Source organism: Balaenoptera ricei, chromosome 11, assembly GCF_028023285.1.
Source record: "Balaenoptera ricei isolate mBalRic1 chromosome 11, mBalRic1.hap2, whole genome shotgun sequence".
Lineage (NCBI taxonomy): Eukaryota > Metazoa > Chordata > Mammalia > Artiodactyla > Balaenopteridae > Balaenoptera > Balaenoptera ricei.
Window position 1 is genome coordinate 76,009,731 of NC_082649.1, and position 20,156 is coordinate 76,029,886.

A 20,156-nucleotide genomic window follows, 5' to 3' on the forward strand; every position below is an offset into this window, starting at 1 on the left:
AAGGAGGGGCGTGATCTATTGTGCAGTGTGGACAGCAAGTCCTAACAGATCTTGCTTATAACACAGGTGACAACATGGGCTGCAGAGTCTGAAAGGATTCGCACCACGTGTCAGCAGTGGTTATACTGGACAGAAGAATAAGGGGTGATTTTCTTTCTTTGTCTTTTCTGTACTTTATGATTTTTCTATAATACAGTATTTGAATAATAAATAAGAAAAATTTTAAATTAGAGGAAGCAAAGTCCACTTTTTAAAGCGATAAAGATGGAGTGTTGTGGAAAGTTGGGAACATACAGAGAAAAAAAACCCCCAATTCAAGTATGTCCTTCTCCTCATGCTTACTATCATCCACGCTTATGCACTAGCAGCCGTGTGCAGTCTGTTCCCCCACAGGAAGCACATCTGCTTGACCCTCCTCTCACTCCTCGGCCATCCGTGGAGCACAGGGGTCCGTTTCTGTTGCTCTCCCCCCTCCCCCCATCACCGCCTCCACCCCTGGGCTTCAGTTATCGTCTCTTCGGAGGACACATACTGGCTGATGGTGGCAGCTCCACTTCGCCAGCCCGGGGGAGCCGACCGACTCTCATCGGATAAAATAACAGAACAGAAATAGCAGCCCTTTGTTGAGACCTTACAGTATGCCAAGCGCTGTGTTCCATAGGTTCTGTTATGAACCCATTTCACGTGTGGGAAAGCTGAGGTCAAGGAGGTAGCCAGGGTCACAAAGCTAGTGAGCAGGGCAGCCAGGAATCAGCCGAGGTTCTCCTGACTCCACGGCCCAGGCCCCTAATGCGGCGCTAATACTGTCTCCAACAGGCTAACCTCAGACTTCCACGCCCAGCTCCTGGGCCTGCTTCCCCGGGCCTGTCACCCTGTGGCCTCCACCGTCCTCGCTCCTACAGCACTCACCCCTACCCTGGCCCTACCCAGCTTCTGCCTCTGTTTCTTCACCTGGAACCTTGTCACCCTCCCCTTGGCCCGGCTCACTCCTCCAGGGCTCTGTTTAGACAGCACCTTCTCTGGGAAGCCTTCCCTGATGCCCTTGCCCCACCTCCCAGGGTTGGGCACCCTCAGGCTATTCCCTCCCTGTGAGGGGGTGAACTTGGAGGAGCACTGCTCTCTGCAGGAGACTGTCCTTACACTGCCCTCCCAAGGAGCTTGGCCTCCCATAGCTGCCACGTCCTTGCCCTGGGATGGTGGAGCATTTGCAGGGCAGAAGGCAGGAAGCTTCAGCCCTTATGGCCAGTCCAAGGTCTGCATGTCACATCTGACCCAGACAGCCTTCTGGCTCAGCTCCTGCAGGTGTCTGCTGCCCCTGGGATGCAGGCCTGGGCTCTGCAGCTGGGAGGCTCCTGGCTGTGGGCAGAGCGGGCCAGGGGCAGAGGAGTGCCCGTAGGCCACAGTGCCAGCGGGCAGGACTGGGCCAGCAAGGTCACCCTGAGACATTTCTCTCTCTCTCTCCAATGTTCACCTGGGTGAGGCATCTCTGGAAAAACTGCCACTGGAACTTTCCACTGACTCCAGCCTGGCTCTGGAACGGCAGGATTCAGAGAGGGAGCCCGTGGTCATTTCAGGCCCAAGTCTCTTACCTGCTCGGGCCCAGACTAGACTCACAGAGAGGAGATGTCTGTAGCACGTGGGCTCAAAATAATTCCAATGCCACCAGGCCCTGGATGTGGGATTTTGGAGCCCTGCTTAGGATTTTTTTTTGTATCAATGTATGAGTGGATTGGCCTGCAATTTACTTTTCTTTTACTGTCCTTATTGAACTTTGATATCAAAATTATTTTACCATAAAATGAAGTGGGACGTGTTCCCTCTTTTTTTTTTTTTTATACACTAAAAGACATTTCAAAAGTTCAAACATACTTAAAAACTTTTCAGACAACTAAAAAGTTGTAGATTTTGAAACCATCACTATTTATCAAAGACGTATTTTTAAAGAGGAAAAATTGAAGGAGGCAAGAATATATACAATGGACACGAGCAAGACAGCCGCCTTACTAAGTACTGCTGGGAAAACTGGACAGCCACATGCAGAACAATGAGACCAGAATATTCCCTCATACCACAAACACAAATAAATTCAAAATGAACTAGAGACCCAAAAGCAAGACCTTAAGCCACAAAACTCCCAGAAGAGAACACAGGTAGACCACCACCTGACACAACCACAGCAATATTCCCCTGGTCTCCCAAGGCAAAAGAGACAAAAGCAAAAACAAACCAGTTACACCAAACCAAACTCAAAAGCCCCTGCACAGCAAAGGAAATCATCAATAAAACGAACACAACCCACTGAATGGGAGAAAATACCCACAAACGATATGACCAACAAGGGGTCAGCATCTAAAACATACAATAAAACATACAACAGTTCATACAACTTAACACCAGAAAAGCAAACAACCCAGTCAAAAAATGAGCAGAAGACCTAAACATTTTTTTCCAAAGACAATATACAGCTAGCCAATGAGCACACGAAGAGACTCTCAATACCACTAATCATCAGAGAAATGCAAATCAAAACCACAACGAGATAACACCCCACACCTGCCAGAATGGCCATCATCAAAGTCAACAAATAACAAATGTTGGCAAGGATGTGGAGAAAAGCGAACCCTCATACACTGTTGGTAGAAATGTAAATTGGTTCAGCCATTATGGAAGACAGTATGGAGGCTCCTCAAAACTAAAAATAGAACTACTGTATGACTGAGCAACCCCGCTCCTGGGTGTGTATCTGGAAAAAATGAAGACGCTAATTTGAAAAGGTAAATGCACCCCAATGTTCATAACAGCACCATTTACAATAGCCAGTAGATGGGAGCAACCCAAGTACTCATTAACAGACAAATGGATTACGGTGTGGGGTATATATACACAATGGAATATTTCTCAGCTGTAAAAAAGAATGAAATTCAGCTATTTGCAGCAACGTGGATGGACCTAGAGCACGCCATGTTTAATGAAATAAGTCACACGGAAAAATACAAACACTTTGGGCTTCCTTGGTGGCGCAGATGTTAAGAATCTGCCTGCCAATGCAGGAGACACGGGTTCAATCCCTGGTCCGGGAAGATCCCACATGCCGCAGAGCAACTAAGCCTGTGCGCCACAACTACTGAGCCTGCGCTCTAGAGCCCACGAGCCACACCTACTGAAGCCCGTGCGCCTAGAGCCCGTGCTCCGCAACAAGAGAAGCCACCGCAATGAGAAGCCTGCGCACCGCAACGAAGAGTAGCCCCCGCTCGCCGCAACCAGAGTTCAGCAATGAAGACCCAACGCAGCCAAAAAAAAAAGAAAAAAAAGACAAACACGATAATGTCACTTATATGTGGAATCTAAAAAGTATATAGCAAAACAGAAACAGACTCACGGATGCAGAAAACCAACTAGTGATTCCCCGTGGGGAGAGGGAAGGAGGGAGGGCGCTGGGCTACACCCCGCAGGCCTGCAAGCCTTGCATTTGGCCAGCCTCGAGAACGAAGGAAGAGCCTGGAAACAGCGACAGAGACATCAAAGGCTTCTTGTGTAGGGGGTCTTACACGTCTGGAGCAAAAGGTCCTGGAGCGACACTCCGGCGTGTAAGGCACGCAGGCAGGCCACAGCAGCCATCTTTACTATCCAGGGAGGAAGGCGGCTCACATTTATAGGGGAATTGACGTCAGGTTAGTTCCTCAGTTACCAGGGAAACCAGCAGCTGGGACATACCCCTCACAGCCCCTCGGGTTAACGAGCATCACGAGGGCAGATGTTTCCCTTTATTAAGCTAGCAGGAGGAGCCGCTCTGGCCTAAGGATTAGATCAATCACGAGCTAAGGCGGGGGCAAGCGCGTTCACGTGAGCAGGTGTAGGTGAAGCCGGGACTGGTCGAGCAGGGGATGCAGAGAGCAAGAGAACAGCCATCTTGGGTGTCCTGATCGTACACTCCACCCCAAAGACCCTGCATGACCCTTACCACCTTGGCCTTCCTCCTACAATCCCTGGGGTCGGGTATGCAGAGGTGCAATGCAGCCAAATACAATACAAATACAAAACACATGCAATACAGAGTCCAAGGGGTGGGCAGGCTTTGGAGACAAGCGCTTACTGGGTCAATTTTTCACGCAAGTCCAAAGGAGGATGACAGCCGCATCTCGCTGTAGACCCAGCAATCATAGCAGTGAGGCCACCATTGTCGCCCAGTTGCTCAAACTAGGGACAAAATGTAAGATGTTGAAGAGGCGCAATACAGGGAAGATCAAGACCACTAAGCAAAATACAAGCAGTAGCAGCATTCTGAGATAATACCACCCCTGCCAGTGGTTTTGTCCTGGCCTGCAGTTCCATACCCCCTGTCCACCCTCAGGTCCCATAGCCGGTGCCAGATACCGAAGCGGTGGTAAAACGACTGACCACGGGGTTAATATAATGGTGCCTTTCTCCCGTAGGGGGCCCAGATTAATTACTTTAGTAGTCTTAGGTGTGGCCGGGGTAGAAGACAAGTGAAATCTGTAAGTCCCTTTCTAATCTTACTCCCCACGGGGCAGCAAACCCAAACCACCAGGGGTTTACCTGCCCATCCCAGGGCCATTTTACGTATTCGCCTGGGGGTAGATCCTGCAGCAAGGGCAGGCACTGGGACGATTGCTCCTGGGGTGTGTCCACGTGTGGAGAGAGCGGGTTTCCCATCTCAGCTGTTGTTTAAGCAGTCCATTCATCCTCTCAATTAGCCCAGCAACAGTGGGGTTGTAGGGTAGGTGGAAATGCCAGCGTATGTCACTTTTATTGGCCCGTGCCTGAACTTCATGGATGGTAAAGTGGGTTTCTTGGTCACTGTCAATGTCCATGGGCGTCCTTTATATTGGGCACAGCTGTTCTAGACCCCCAGTGGTGGTTTTTGGCATTGCTCGACGACTTGGGTAGACCTTTTGTAACGTCTTCCACCTGTCGTAACACATCACAGACGGCATATAGCTGTTGTTCCATTATACTGTATCATTGCTCTGCCCCCTTCCACGGCTGGGACCAGGAGCCCAACGGTACTCTTATTATTTTGCCATTGTCACAGGCCCCAACCAACCCCTTCGGGGTAACTGGCCACGTCCAATTCACAAGCCGATCCCTGAGTTAATATCCCTAAAGCTTGTGATTGTAGTTGTTTAGGGGTGGTGGGTTGGGAGTATGCTTGTCTTACCTAACCAAATAACACCCAAATATCTGATAGGTAATCCAGGTCCTTGGGTTTTGTCTGTATGCACCAGCCATCCCTCGTGCAGTCAGATGAGCCACGAGTATGGGGCTGCTACTTTTAAACTGGAAAGCGACTCTGAGGTTAATAGAAGATCATCACTATGATGGAAGAGGAAGACATCTCCCGTGGTGGTCAGCTGCCACAGGGCCCTACAGGCTAGTGGAGGGCCTCCTCGGGATCACCCCCCGCAACTTCCTGTACCCTGTCTTTATTTCCCCACATCTCGGGTGCTCGTGGGAATTGCCTCGGCTCCCTGGCTGGCTCACCAATTGTTGGGCTTGCACCTCGCAGGCCTTCAAGCCTTGTAGTTGCCCAGCCTTGAGACCGAAGAAAGAGCCCAGAGACAGTGACAGAGACATCAAAGGCTTCTTGGGTAGGGGATCTTACACGTCTGAAGCAAAAGGCCCTGGAGCGATGCCCCACCGTGTTCGGCAGGTGGGCAGGCCATGGCCACCATCTCCCTCCCTCATTTGCTATTGTCTAGATGACTTTGTATAAAACCAAATTGATGAATAGCTTTAAAGTTGAATAGAACTCACCTATAAAACTGATGGACTGATGGTGCCTTTGTGGAAGATTAACTGATGATTTATTTTCTTTAAGTGTTATTAACTATTCAGGTTTTTTATTTCTCCTTAAGCCAATTTTGTTCAACAATATTTTTTAGATGTTTCTAGAAAGTTTAAAAATGTACGGGCATAAAGTCAGCCATATCATTCTCTACTGTCTTTTTTAAAGAACCAGCTTTTGGCCCTATTGATCTTCATTATCATATATTTGTTTTCCACTTCTTTAGTTTCTGCTCTTATTTTTATTTTCTCATTACTTCTATGTTCTCTGGATTGGTTCTGTTGTTATTTTACCAACTTCTTAACTTTGACATTTAGCTCATTAAACATCAGCCTTCTTTTCTGTCTGCACTTAAAACTATAAACTTCTCCTTCAATTCTATTTTACCTGCATCCCACACATTTTGATATATAGTATTTTCATTATCATTCAGGTCTAAAGATGTTGTAAATGTATACTCTGATGTGTATGATTCTTTGGTATCTGGATTTTTTTTGTAATGTAGAATGTGGTCAATGTTTATAAATGCTCATGAGTGCTTGAAAAAAATTTATAGCTTTCTAAATACATCTTTTAAATCAAACTTGCTATTTTTTAAAAAGAAAGCGATAATGAGATACCAGTATACACCCACCAGGTTCACAAAAATTAAAAAGCTTGAAAAATAGAAAATATTGGTAAAGATGGGGGGTAACTGAACACTTATATACTGCTGGTAGGAGTGTAATTTGCTATAACCAGCTTGGCTTTATTTTGTAAACATGCGAAGTGTGGCAGAATATGCCCCCAAAATATGCTACTTTGGCATAAGGATTATTCTGAGCTAAAGACACTTGAAAAACAGCAGATGTGAGAAGGGCCCTCTGACCTCTCCTTTTCTTCCTGAAAGCAGGAGATAAAACTCCCTTGTGAAAGATGCCTTTCTTATACCAGGAGGAAAGAAACATTCTTATCACCAGAGACAGGGAATTGAGGGCAAGAGAAATCTGTACAAACAGATCTTGTTAAAATAACTCTTATTTTCCCTTAGTGCCACCCCTCCCCCTTTTATTTCAGTTACTTTTCCACAATTGCTATTCTTTGTTCAACCAGGTATATAAGCACTTGGACCTATCCATTTTTGGAGTCTTCATTTTCCTATGGGGACTCCCATGTACGTGTAAAAATCCTTAAACTTTTTTCCTGTTATTCTTTTTTAGGTTGATTTAATTCTCAGGCCCAGCGGAGACCCTAAGGGTAGAGGTAAAGCTTTGGCAGGTGAGAATGTGTGTGCTCTCAGATTCACTGACCCTACTTCTAGATCCACACCTGAGAGACACATGGGCACACTGAGACATGCGAGAACATTGTTCACAGGAACATTTTTTGTAATGGCAGATGTTCTGGGAACAAGCCAAGTGTCCACCAACAGCAGTGTGGATAGATGATTGTGGCATATTTAAACAATGGCACACGATGTAACCTGGCAAATACCTTACAGATGCACACAGCAAAGTGCATCAATCTCAGGAACATACAGTAAATGAAAAAAACAGATTACAGGCAAACACGCCCATCCCATTTATGCAAAGCTGGAATCTCAACAGTCTAGAACTTAGGGATTCTGTGATGATGTCTGGGAGGGAAAGAGGTGTCCTCTGAGAGGGGAAAGCAGGGGAAACATGGGCAGAGGCCTGGGGTCTTCCCAGGTAATGGCTGGCCGCTTTTTTCTTTAGCTAGTGGTTAGATACACGCGTGTTCGTGGGTCATGCTTTGTTATACCTCATATATGCATGTTTTCCAAACAGTCTTTTGCTGTTACTTAATATTTAATCAAAATAATTTTTAAAACTTGATTATAATAAAAAAATTTGTTTACCTATCCAAAAATCATCTTTGAGGAAGAATGTGACAGATATTATGCAAGGACCAGTTCATTCCATACTATCTTCCCAGGAAAGACCGAATCCTGTTATATAAAAGGACCCAAGAGGGATTCTGGAAGAAAGACAAGAACTAATCTCAGGTGTGACCTCACCTGGGGACTCCTGAGGGCAAGGGCTGAGGCTGGGTGTTCTCGGGAAGGGCCTGCTTGAAAGAACTCCCAGGCCTAAGGATTTACAGTATATGGGTATGGTTCCCCAAACAGGGGCTTCTAAACATAGGAAGGCTGTGGCTCCCAGATCAGGCCTGGCCGGGCCAACTGACGTGATGCGCTGCAATGAGCAAGGCCATGTGCCAGACTTGCTCTTGTCAGCGATGTGCCTGGGAGCGGGAGCTCTCAGGACACTCTTCCCTGCACGCCTGAGAGTTTCCTCTTGATCCCCTCATGGAGTTTGAGCACCAATGTAAGTCCCAAACCCGCTGGGGGGCAGAAACTACACCTCCATCGTGTTGAGGACCTGCTCTTTCTTCCTTTGCTCCAGGGCTGTTAGAGGTAGAGGGCTTACGGTGGTGGGAGAGGGGTGCCAAGACGTCAGGAGGAGGCAGTGGTCCCTGGGGCCATCTCCATGTTGACATCCAACCATAGTATGGCAGACGCTACAATTTGAATTTTCGATTTTCTGGCAGTGGATGGTGAAGGCCTGTGTGAAGGGCTCCTTTTTCTATTTCTTGTTGGTCAGCCATTCAGTGCGGCCTGCACTCTCTGTCTCCCTGGGCCGACCGTGGCCCTGGGACTGGGCTGGGCTCTCCTCCATATCCCGGGCCTGAGGCAGCCTCTGGCTCAGAGTGGACAGATACTCAGGAAATACTCGTGAGTTCCCTGGAGGGTAGCTATGGATTCATTCATTCATTCATTCATTCACTCATGCCTAGTGTATGTCACCTAGCATCCAGAGGGAGTGACGGAAGGTTCCTGCCCTCATGGAGCTGACACGCTGCTTGGGAAAGCCTGATATGAAACAGTTAAAGAAATAGCCAGGTAAGTTCTGTGAAGCGACTGTAGGACTGGGGACCACGATAGGGGTAGTTTAGCTGGAGGGGTCAGGGACAGCCTCTGTGAGATGAAACCTGAAGGAGGTGGAGGGAACAGCAGAGACAGAGGCTCTGAGGTGGGGAAGAGCTTGGCTTGTTGGAGAAACGCGTACAGTGCAGTGTGGCTGAAGCGGAGTGAGTGAGAGCGAGCGTCTCAGGAGGCCAGGCCCGAGGGAGGCCACCGAGGGCCCAGTGGCTGTGGATTTCCTTGTAACTGCTCTTGAAGAGTTTTACTCAGGAGAACAGAGGATCAGATTCTGAATCGAAATGGATTGCTCTGGGTCTCCCACGTGGGAAGCCACTGCAGTGAATGGGTTCTAAAATGAACTGCAGTCCCTGGAAGAGCAGCCAGGAGAGAATGAACAGGCTCCAGCGAGAGTGACACGTGACTTCAGGTGGCTAAGAAGAGGTCCGGGGGTCCAGTGAGGTGAGGGTCACAGTTATGGGTTGAATTGTGTCCCCCCCAAAAGATATGTTGAAACCCTAGCCCCTGTACCTGTGAATGTCATCTTATTTGGAAACGGGGTCTTTGAAGACGTAATCAAGTTAAAATGAGGGTGGGCCCTGAGCTGATACAACTAGTGTCCTTTTAGGAAGAGGAGAAGAGACACAGACAGACACACGAGGAGAACGCCATGTGACAACGGCAGCTGACTCTGGAGCGATGCATCTACAAGCCAAGGAATGACAGGGGTTGCCGGCCACACCCGAGGCCAAAAGGCAGAGAAGAGTCTCCTCCAGAGCCTTCAGGGGAAGCACGGCTCTTCCGACACCTTGATTTCAGGCTTCCAGCCTCCAGGACTGTGAGAGAATACACTTCTGCTGTTTTCAGCCACCCGGCCCTGGGAAACCAATATGTCACTTCCCAGTGTCTGGTTGTGATTAGAGTCTCCATGGGACCTTTACAAATGCTGACCGGATGGCAGGACTCCCCATGAACGTTTGCCCCATCGTACACCCCAAAACGCCCCTAAAGTGTTCCCAAGAGCTCAAGTGCATAAGGAAAACCTGCAGGGTGATCCCTCAAAACAGCAGCCACCTCCTGGTTTCTGGCTGAGTTCCACAGGTTCTGGGTGTGACATCCCTTGTGGGATGCCCCCGGGCCCATCCTGAGTTTCCTTGGGAGCAGGATGTCACCAAGACCCAGCCAGCCTCTCTTGGCTTCCCTGGGGCAGCCTCGCTGATTGTTTTTGGCTCCTCTCAGATTTTAGATGAAGAAGAAAAGCTCCAGCTCCTCGCCCTTTCCCTCTGCCCCAGGCCTGAGATCTGATCTCTCGCTTAAACAAAGCCCCTCGTTCATGTCAGCTTAGGAGACACAATGTTCTGAAAGCAGATCCCTGGGCCCCAGCGAGGGAGCTGCTTTTGGGCTTCTGCCTTCTCAAAAGCTGCCTTTTGATTTGGTCCCTCCTGCCCCACCTCCGAGCCCTTTCATGATGGAAATTAAACTCTTCTGAACTTTAAGGCCCTTCTGTTGCTGCTCTCAGCGGGACTGGAGCCACCACTGGCTAGTAACTCTACCCGCAAGGTGAAGATTTATTCTGGTTGGAGGTGCAGTTTCATCCTGACGCGCAAAAAACAAGTCGATGAGAACGTGGGCTGAAGAGCCAGAGGATCTGGGTTCAAGGCCCAGCTCTGGCACTTGCTGGCTGTGTGAACTTGAGCAGTGAATTCACCCTCCCTGTATCTGGATTTTCCCCTTGGTGAAATAAGGGCATCCATACCTCTGTTGTGAGGATTCTGTGGGAGTTCAGTTATTGGAAAGCTTTCTTATTTTTCTTCAGGAAGTGCCTATTTTACAGATGAGAAGGTTGGAGTCCTGAGAGGAGTTGGGACTCCTTAGGCTTCGGAACCATTCGGGGTGGGTTCAGTCCCTCTTGCAGGCGTAGACCAAGGTCCAGCTGTGCTGTGTGAAGTTTTCGCAAGCCCTTAGCTTTGGTGCATGTGGGAGGAATCTAAAGGCCAGCAGGAGCTTCCCTGACTGCTCCCCGCTCTTTGTGGCCCCCCTCCTGTGCCCTGGGTCCTCCGTGTTCCCCTCATCAGAGCACCCGGCACCGGCCCTGTCATTGCTGGTGACTCATTTCTCTCCTGCTGGGTTGTGCACCCCTAGGGCAGGGCCTGAGTCCTGTTCACTGATCTCTGGTGCCTGGGACCCTGGGACCCAGTAGGTGCCCAGTCAACATTTGTTGAGTGAATGATGAACAGTCAATGAGGGATTTTGCATTTGGCCAGGAAACTGTGCAGGTGGAAAGTCTCTGTGTGTGTGTGTGTATGTGTGTGTGTGGTGGGCAGGTGGAAGTGGGGTGGGGAATCCGGGAATTTGGGTCAGAGGCTTAAAACCATTGGAAGGAAAGGAGGGGACGTGTGGGAAGAGTGGAGGGACCCAGGCCGTGTCCTTCCCACCAGCCCGAGGTTCTGTGTGGATCCTCCGTGAGCCTGGCCCTCAACCCCACCCTCAAGTCACTTCCATGAGGACCCAGACTCCCTCTCTCCTTCCCTTCCTTCCTCAGTTTGTTGAGCATCTACTATGTGCTAGGTACTGGGGACACAGTGGGGAGTCAAACATTACACTCAATCTCCCTTCCCTCAGGGATAAATCATAGAACTAAGTATGAAATTGCAACAGTGGTCAGTGCAGTAGAGAGAGCTTTGAGAGCCTAAAGCGTTTGTCCTAGTCTACAGGAGAGCAGTGGTGCAATGGGGTCCCCGCAGGAGCTTTATTCTCTTCTGATCTCCCTGGCCCCTTCCTAGCTACCCCTGCTAATCCTCCAGGTTTAGTAAAACATGCGGACCTAGTTATGCAAACGCAGCTCTGAGACAAGCTTGCCCCTTTCCCTGCTTATCTAAGCCCTTTGTCCTGTGTGGACATTTGAGGTCCATGTAGGGAAGGCTTCCTAGAAGAAGTGTCACCTGAGCTGGCATCTTTCTTTCTTTCTGCTTCAATGTCTTCCCCTCCCAAGCTGACTTCCAGCTGTAAAGACACACAGGGAAAGTTTCAGTCTTGGAAAAGGTGATTGAAGGGCTTTAAGTGATGGTGTTGTATAATTACAACACTCCTGCCTCTAGGCAGACCTAACCAGGGCCTGTGCACAAGCCTCCACCGGCAGAAGGGGAGATGGATTTCCATCCCTACGAACCCATACACTCATTGCTTTTGTGCAGTGCCCACCCTGTACATCTGTTCAGGCAATTCTTGAACCCAGCTTGGGGAAGCCAGGGGCAGAGGAGAATTAAAGCTCCATTAGGTGGCCCTGGGGGACAGGAAAACTGTGCCCTTTTCCTGCTTCCAAAGGTCACTCCGCCTGCCTTCAAATGCCCCTTTCTGCTGCCCAGGGCGATGAATCCTTGGGTGTCGCTCAACCATGACGTGGGCATGGCAGCCTCTGCCTTGCTGGGCTGGGAGGGCTGGAGGGAAGCATGTGAAAGCACCTAGCATGGGGGCTGGCGGGGTCGGTGCTCAGAAGCTGCTATCCCTCCGCCTCCTCATCTTCCTTCACACCTTGTGATGGAATGTCTGTCAGGTGTGCAGTCGGACCTCCACACACACCGGCCCTAAGAACACTTACAAGAGCAGGTGGGCAGGTGCTGGACCTGGAACTCAGGGAAGGGCTGGATGTGTGGAGAGCAGTTGGGAGGGCCTTCCAGGCAGCCGCTGGTGTGAGTGAAGCCTGAGAGGCTGGAGGGATGCTGGGAGGTCAGGGCTCAGCCAGGAGCAGACCTCTGTTTCGTTGGGGGTGAGGAGAGGGCCTCCCGACAACCCTCTCCTCTTGTCCTCAAGCCTCCCATTCTGAGTCCTTTGGGAACCCAGTGGTGGACTCCCCATGGTGCTGAGTAGTGGGGCGCTTGGCCTCCTTCCCACCCAGAGAAGCAGCCTGAGGCGGCGGGCAGAGAGGGGGCGATGGGTTTGTGCGGATGGCAAGGGCCTCCTAACACGGTCCTCCTGCCCTGCTCAGCTGGGGGCTGGTGAGCAGGAACCCTCCCTGGGGCCGGGGCCGGGGGGACCCTTCCATCATTGGTGGGGATAATTGTTTGGGGAGCCGGTGGAGCCCTGCCAGATGTGTGCCTTTTGGGCTCTGTAAGAACGAACACTCCCTTCCAGGCCATTTATCAAATTTAGCCATCTCTCCCATATTTTTTCCCTTTTGTTTCAGCCAAGGAAACTTTCTTCTAATGAAGATGAATGCAAAGCACTGAGCATCTTGGCAAACATCAACAGAGTCGTTCAGGGAAGTGAAAACCCTGGGTGGTGCTGAGTTTGGAGAAATATTTCAGAGAGTGCTAAGTGTCCAAGCCCTCCAGGGGTGTCTGAGGCCTGTGGGAGTTGCTTTTCCTGGACCCCTTGCTGCCCAAGGACCTGCCACCTCACTGTCACAAGGACTTAAAACAAGGCTCCATCCAGGACATGTTGCCTGCACTCATCTCTCTAGAATCAACGCATGCCCAACTGGCCAATGTTTGCAGCTTCTGGAATGTTCCAAACAGTTAGATACATTGCTTCCATGTATTGAAAATGCCTTCATTTGATCCTTGCAAAAATCTTGAGTGTGGCTTGGGTACCTACTCTGTAGATTAAAAAATGCTGAGTTCAAGGGAAGTTCATAACTTGCCCAGGATGAATAGAAGCAGCAATGTCTGTGTTTTGACTCTTGGTCCAGCACTCTTTCTGCCTCACCCTCAAACTTTTCAATTTCTTCCCATTCTCTCTGTTTACACCGTGGTCAGAGACACCACCATCACCTCTCCCTCTGGGTGGGGCATTATGATCAAATGCCCAGCATCCATCTTCCCCTCTCACATTGAGTTTTGGGGGGATGACATTGGGGGATTGATCTCCAGCCCCAAGGGGTCTCTGGTTGGCCTCAACCAATCATATGGTTCCACTTCCATCCTTTGCCAGCAGCAGGTTCAGGATTCCAGGCGAAGCCAGTGCCCTTGGCATTCCCCAGGGGACAAGGGCTGCTTTAGGAATGGGCATGTGACAATTTGAGCCAATGAAATTCAAGAAAACCTTGGCTGTGGGTTTCTAGAAAAAGTCCTGGAGACATTACTGAGCCATTGGATTTCCACTTAGGGAACCCAGTACATTTCCTTATTGTTTCGACCAGGTGGGGTTGGGTTTTCCACTCCTTGCAGCAGACAGCATTGTAAGTGAAATCCAAGTCACGGGGATTTCAGCAGCCGTCTCCAACCTGGAGTCCTCACACCCAGTCCCCGCGCTGCAGCTGGAGATGGTCCTGACGCTCATCTGACCAGTCAGCCCCATCTCTACTGTCACATGGGCTGTTCCCACCTATCATTATTTGCCTGCCTGTCAGTCTCCCCAACTAACAGAGAAGGCTGCGAGGGCAGGGACCATCCCTTTCCATCCCTGGCTCAGTTCTCAGCACAGGGCAGCAGGTACCCACTTAATAGTCTACTGCGGAAGGCTGGGGCCGGAGAGAATGAAGAAGCAGTGAATAGAGTTAGGTACCAGGAGAGAGTGCATTTAGTGGGCAGGAACCATCTCCAAGGTGCAGCTCCGTCCCCTCTCCATGGTGCTGGGGTAGGAGCTCCATGGCCTCTCTGTATGCCTGGAGCTGCCAGGCATTGCAGAAATGCCCTGGTCCTGGCTGCATGGCCCTGTGCAAGTCCTTCCTCTCTCTGGCCTCAGTCTTCCCAGCTGTTCAACGGGGAGGGGATTGCGCCACATCACCAAGGGTTTTCCAGAGCTGTTATGCTATGACTATGATTAAGCCATAACTGTGGGAGGGGGTCTGGGGATCTCCTGAGGACACTAGGGTGAACTTTATGGGACAAGCCAATGGGAGAATAAATGCATGGGTAATGAGGATTATATTCCACATAGCAGGCCTGTTACACATCACACAAAGACCAGTGGGGCTGTTGCCTCCAGAAAGAGAGAGAGAGGTGGGCATGTTGGTGGTTGGGTGGGGTCGGTCCACAGATGGAGGACTCTCCAGAGGGGGCCTGCCCTGGGCTTGCTCACAGCCTTTGCTCCAGGCTGGCTCACCACTGACCAGCTGGGGGAAGCACATTTGCTGGGTTTCAGCTTTTACATCTGCCATTGGGTGTGATATTGATGCCCTCATTGGCTCAAAGGAAGGGTTGTGAGGCTCAGAAGAGGACACAGGTATGACAGGATCCAATTCAGGGAGAGACAACATGGACTGAGTGCCTGTTTTGTCCCAGGCATGACATCATTTAGGTTTTACGATAATCTGAGGAGGATTATTATCTTTTGTTTACTAAGGTAGAATCTGAGACTCAGAGAGGTGCGGTGACTTGTTCAAGGTTACAGAGGATGTGGAGGGACTGACTCAGGCCTGTCTGACTCTATAGATCATGTTCCCAGTCACTGTACCCTGCTGCCTTCTCCCTGGGAGGGCTTTCCCTGGGCAGGAGAAGGGCTTGGCCCAGGAATAGGTTTGGCTTTCAACCTGGGACGAGTTCTGACTGACCGGTATGGGAGTCCTGGGATGCTGTGTTGAGAAGGACTCTGAAGCTGTCTAGACTTAGTGGGAAAGTGTGCAGGGATTGATTGTGATGTCTGCCACGGATGAAGAAATAGGGAGAGGTAGTACATGAGCTATACTTTCCCATTCCTGGGCTAGACCTTGTTAGGGTCTTTTCTAGGCCTGGGAAGCTGGCTTCCAAGATGACTCCCTGCCTTCATATTCAGCACAGATAGGATCTAGAGGCTGAGCTCATTCTCCTCTGGGAGAGGAAGAATGTTCCTGAAAGAGGGGATTGGTTGGGGCCAGGGCTCAAGGCTTGGCTGGGAAGGCAGCTCTAGGACTCCCAGTGGTTGTGTCAGATCATCGACCTGCCCTGACGGCAGGTGACCCACACTGACCCCTGCAGGCAGAAGTGAGCATTGCAGGGGGGAGCGACGGCCCCAGAATATCAAGCTTTTAGGGTAAGGCTGTTGGGAATGCTGAGGGAAGGCAGGAGATTCCAGGCCCGACTCTGCATGTGAAACAAAGGGAGGTGGGAAGCAGAGGCCAGCACTAGGAGGTCCCTAGGGGTTATCTCGCCCAACACTCCCATTTTGCAAATGGAGAAACTGAGGTCCAGAGTGCTTCCTCCATGAAATCCATTATGTGTTTTTCTTCAAATTTAAAAAATGTGGGATGGGCTGGGTTGGCAGAAAGTTTGGAGTCAAGCAGAAGGGAATTAAAATCCTGCCCTTTTCCCCACTAGCTGCATGACCCTGGCTAAGAAATCACGTCTTGCCTCTGAGCCTTTGTTCCCTGCCTTTAATGTAATAGGTCATCACGGGTTGGCTGAGGATTAGCGCCTCTGTGTATCGGGCCCTCTGGGTGTCAGACAGCGTGATAAGTACTTTACCGGCATTATCTCACGGAACCTCCCATGAGATGGGTACCAGCCCCACTTTATAGGTGAGAAGCTGGGATCCAGAGGGGCTTAGTTCCTCACTGCAGTAAGTAGGAGGAGGAGGTGGGACCTGGGATTGCAGTCCCGGCCAGTGTAGGCTGTGAGCATGTACCAGAATCCCCTGGGAGCTGGTGAATAAACTCAGATTCCCCTTCCGTCCCCAGAGGCTCGGACCTGGGAGGTCTGGGTGTGCCCTGAGAAGGTGACTGTTTAACAAGACCCCCCCGACACCCCATCTCTAACGCTGAGGCAGGGGGTCTACAGACCTCATTTTCAGAAATGCCGCACTGGCTGTGCTATCTATAACCACCCCCTTCCCAGTGGAGATGCCAGACTTAGAAGGTGATGGATAATAATATGAAGAGAATTCTATTAACAACAGATTAGAGCTTGTATATAGCCCACTATGTGCTAGGCACTCTTTCAAACACTTTACATGATTCTTTTAATTCTCACGACAAGCCTCTGAGGTCGTGACTACTATTGTCCTCACTTCACAGATAAGGAGCTGAGTTACAGAAATCGTCAATAACTTGTCTAAGGCCTTACATCTGGTAGCAATTGGTTGGCCAACTTAATTACAATGATCGTTATTTTTTCTCTTGCCCCTGCACCCACCTGGGCCAGGCCCCCCTGGCGCTCGGGTAGGGGGGGTCAGGGAGACTGTATGCAGGGCAGTAAAGAGGTGTGTGTGTAGAAGACCAGGGAGCCTGAGAGGCTGGGCAGCCCAGGTCTGTTTCAGAGATGGAGAGATCAGACTCCAGCCTTGCCCTGAGCCTCAGCCAGGTTTCTAGATGCAAATCTTAGCTGTGAGCTCAGGGAGGGAGGCCGGCGGGCAGTGCCCGGCTGAGGCTCCAGGGAGCCGGCGGGCGGTGGGTGAGGGCTCCCACCTGGCTGATGCAGCCTCCCTTCCCGTGTCCAGGGCCCCAGCAGGACCCTCAGGGGCTCCTACCTTCTTCCCCTGGGCAGCTCCCATGGCACGAAGCGGGCGCCAGACCTGCGCGGGCCTTGGGGGCCCGGCTGGGGTCCTCCCTGCGGTGCTGTCTCAGGAGCCGGGGCCCGAGGGGTTTCCTGGGTCAGCGCCCCCCGTCCTCCGGCGGCTCATTCTCCTCAGGCACAAAGGCGGCTTTCACAGCAGCTCCTAAGCCGGCAGCTCCTCAGACAGGCTTAGGGTGATTGATCCTGACCGAGGGGCCCAGTGTCCCCGGGCGGCCACATGCCCCCCTGGGGTCCCTGTGGCGCCTCACCTCCTGCACCCCTGCCCCTCTCAGGAGGGGACACTGAGGCAGCCGGGGTCGGGGAGAAGCAGAGCGGTCCTCTGCCCTCTGCAGCCGGCAGCTCGGGCAGGCGGGTGACCTCTGGCGGCCCGGCGGGCAGGCCTTGACCTTCTTGACAGCAGACAGGCCCAGACGGTGGAGGCTGCCTGGGGCGGCCGGGGCGGGGGCTCGGGCGGGCTTGTGTGGGGATGTGACCTTCAGGCTGCTCAGGCCCATTAATAATTGATCTCAGGAGACACTCGGGGCCGGGGTTCTCCCCGAGCAGAGACGCTGCGAGCAGAACACTTCATTCACTGGGGCGGCCGTCCAGGTAGGGCGGCTGGTCTGGGCTCAGGCCAGGAAAATATCTGGAGGCCGGCTTCCAGGCTGGGAGCCAAGCTCTCAGCGTGCCCCCGCAGTCACCCTCCTCCTCACTTCCACCCCTTCCCCTCTGCTTGTCGCCAGCTTGGAGCAGGATTCAGGCTGGAGTCACCTCGGCCTGGAGTCGCAGCTCTGTTCCTCACGTGATTTGACCTCTGAGCCACAGGTTCACCTGCGTGCGTGGGGTCAGATAACCATAGCGCACGGGGCTGCTCTGAGGGCTAGAAGGGAAGGTGGGTGCAGCTGAAGCCATCCTCTTGTTACAGCTTAAATCAGATCCCGTCATTCCCTGCTTTATAAATCTTCCTCTTGACCAAAGCGGAATGACAGTGGTCCCACCCAGTGGGGCTGTGAGGGTGAAATGAGGTAATTCACGTAAAGCTCTGAACAGAGGATTCGGAGGACAACAATTCTCCATGGACTTTAGATACTGCTGTTAATAATACCAATGATTAACCCACTGCCTGCCGGCAAGTCCCGGGTAAGCAGTTTGATTAAGCACAATACCCTTTCCCAAGAGCTGGGTGGGTGAGGAAACCCTGGCACCCTTCCCTTTCCTCCAGCACAGTGCCTGGTGCAGTGATGATTTATGACACAGATGATTTATGAAATGGCAGTTGGTGGTGAAGAGTCAAGGATTAGGGATTCTATATCCAACTTTGGCCATAGAATGGAATCCCCCCTGGTCCATGAGGTCTGATTTATCAAGTCTTGCTTGCCTCTTGGGCCTCGTTTCCCACACCCCTATCTCCCTGACAGTTCCTGGTCTTACCACTTTCCCCTTCACCTCAGGACCTTTGCACTTGCTGCTCTCTCTGCCTGAAATGTTTCCCATCTCTCTCCCTGACTCCATTTTTTGATCTTTGCATGATTCTTTCCTCTTTATCCTTCAGGCTCAATTGCCACCTCCTCAGAGAAGCCTTCCCTGATTCCCTATTACAAAGTAGCCTCCTGGGCTCTCTGTTTATTATTGATTATAGCACTTGTCAGAAACTGAAATGATCCTATTTCTGTGTTTATTGTTTGTTTTCCCTACCTGAATGGCAGCTCCACAAAGGCTGGGACCTGGTCTGTCTTGTTCATCAGTTTACCCCCTGGGTCTAGAATAGCGCTTGGCATGTTGCAGTCACTCAGTAAATACTGGTGGAGCAGATAAATAAATGATGGAGGATTAGATGAAATAGTCTAAGTATGTAGAATGCTTAACACAGCCCTGACTCACCACAGGTGCTCCCTGTATGGCAATTATCAATACTGTTATTGTTGTTGCTGTATTTCCCCCAACACCTTTGCCTCCTCCAGCCAAACAAAAGTGTGGTTTCTTCCTTCTGCTGCTTCTCCGGGTCCAGCCCCTGCCTCAGTTGCTCCCCGTTCCTTTTCTCCCTGATCCAATCATGGCTGGGTACAGTTTCTGATTTCCTGCAGTAAGGAGAGCATCCACAAAATTGGAAAGAGCAGTGACTAAATTAGCAGTCAGCCAGAGCAGTAAAAATGCCATAAGTCAACCCTGAAGATCAAACTCCTTTGTCAGCCATCCATAATTATCCACTGGCTTGGCTCTTGATGGGATGGGAAGAGAGAAAAGGAATTTTACATATTTATTAATTTTTCCCCATCTGCTTGGAGTCCTGCTGAAATATAGCTTACAAGCCACACTGAAAGCCTGCCTGACTGGAGGCCTTGATTGGCTGAAGGTCTGAAGCCCAGCTCCTGGCAGGATGTGGGTCTGAAATGCAACCTTTGGACCCTGTGCCATGGGTAGGAGGAATGGGGGTTGTGGCCCCGGAGCCCAGCTCAGGGCCTGACACCGGGGAGATGCTTGGAATACAGACACACATGATTTATGGAATGACGGTTGGTGGTGAAGGGTCAAGACTAGCTGTTCCAGATCCAGCTTTGCCTGGTCTCACTGTGTGGCCTGGGCACAGCTCTTAGCTTCTCTTTCTTAATCTGCAAAACGGGGATAAACTTCTGCTCCTTCCTGACCCACAACCTTGTGGAGAAAAGCAAGAACTGCAAAATGTGGGAGCGTTTTGAAAAGAGGAGTTCCAAATCTCTCAAACCCACCCCTCTCCATCATTCCCAAAAAATGATGGTAGACGGTGAGACTCTTAACTCAGAAGTTCTGAGCAGTTTTCAAATGTCTTCAGAGGCATGCAGGAGGAGGAGGAAGGGGAGGGGGAGTAAAAGGGGGAAGGGTACAGGGGGACAGGAAACAGTGTTTACCTCAGAGTAGTTTTAGGGCAAGTGTTTCTGAACAGGAGTCTGTTTCCTATAGTGATAGAGATAGACTGGAATTCCAATCTTTATTCTGAGGCTCCTTGGCTGTGTGACTTTGGACAAGTCACTTGACCTCTCTGAGCCTC

General features: G+C 50.8%; 1 protein-coding gene across 2 annotated transcripts in view; it reads right to left on the reverse strand.

Moving 5' to 3' along the window:
• Positions 1-17,583, reverse strand: part of FAM107A (family with sequence similarity 107 member A) — an 82,598-nt gene extending 65,015 nt beyond the window's left edge. For both annotated transcript variants that reach the window (XM_059940064.1, XM_059940061.1), the window contains exon 1: positions 17,106-17,583. Coding sequence is in view for 1 of the 2 variants with exons in the window: in XM_059940061.1 (XP_059796044.1) it covers positions 17,106-17,129 (24 nt within the window). In the remaining variant the exon portion in view is untranslated. The remainder of the gene's footprint in view (positions 1-17,105) is intronic.
• Between the last annotated feature and the right edge of the window lie 2,573 nt (positions 17,584-20,156).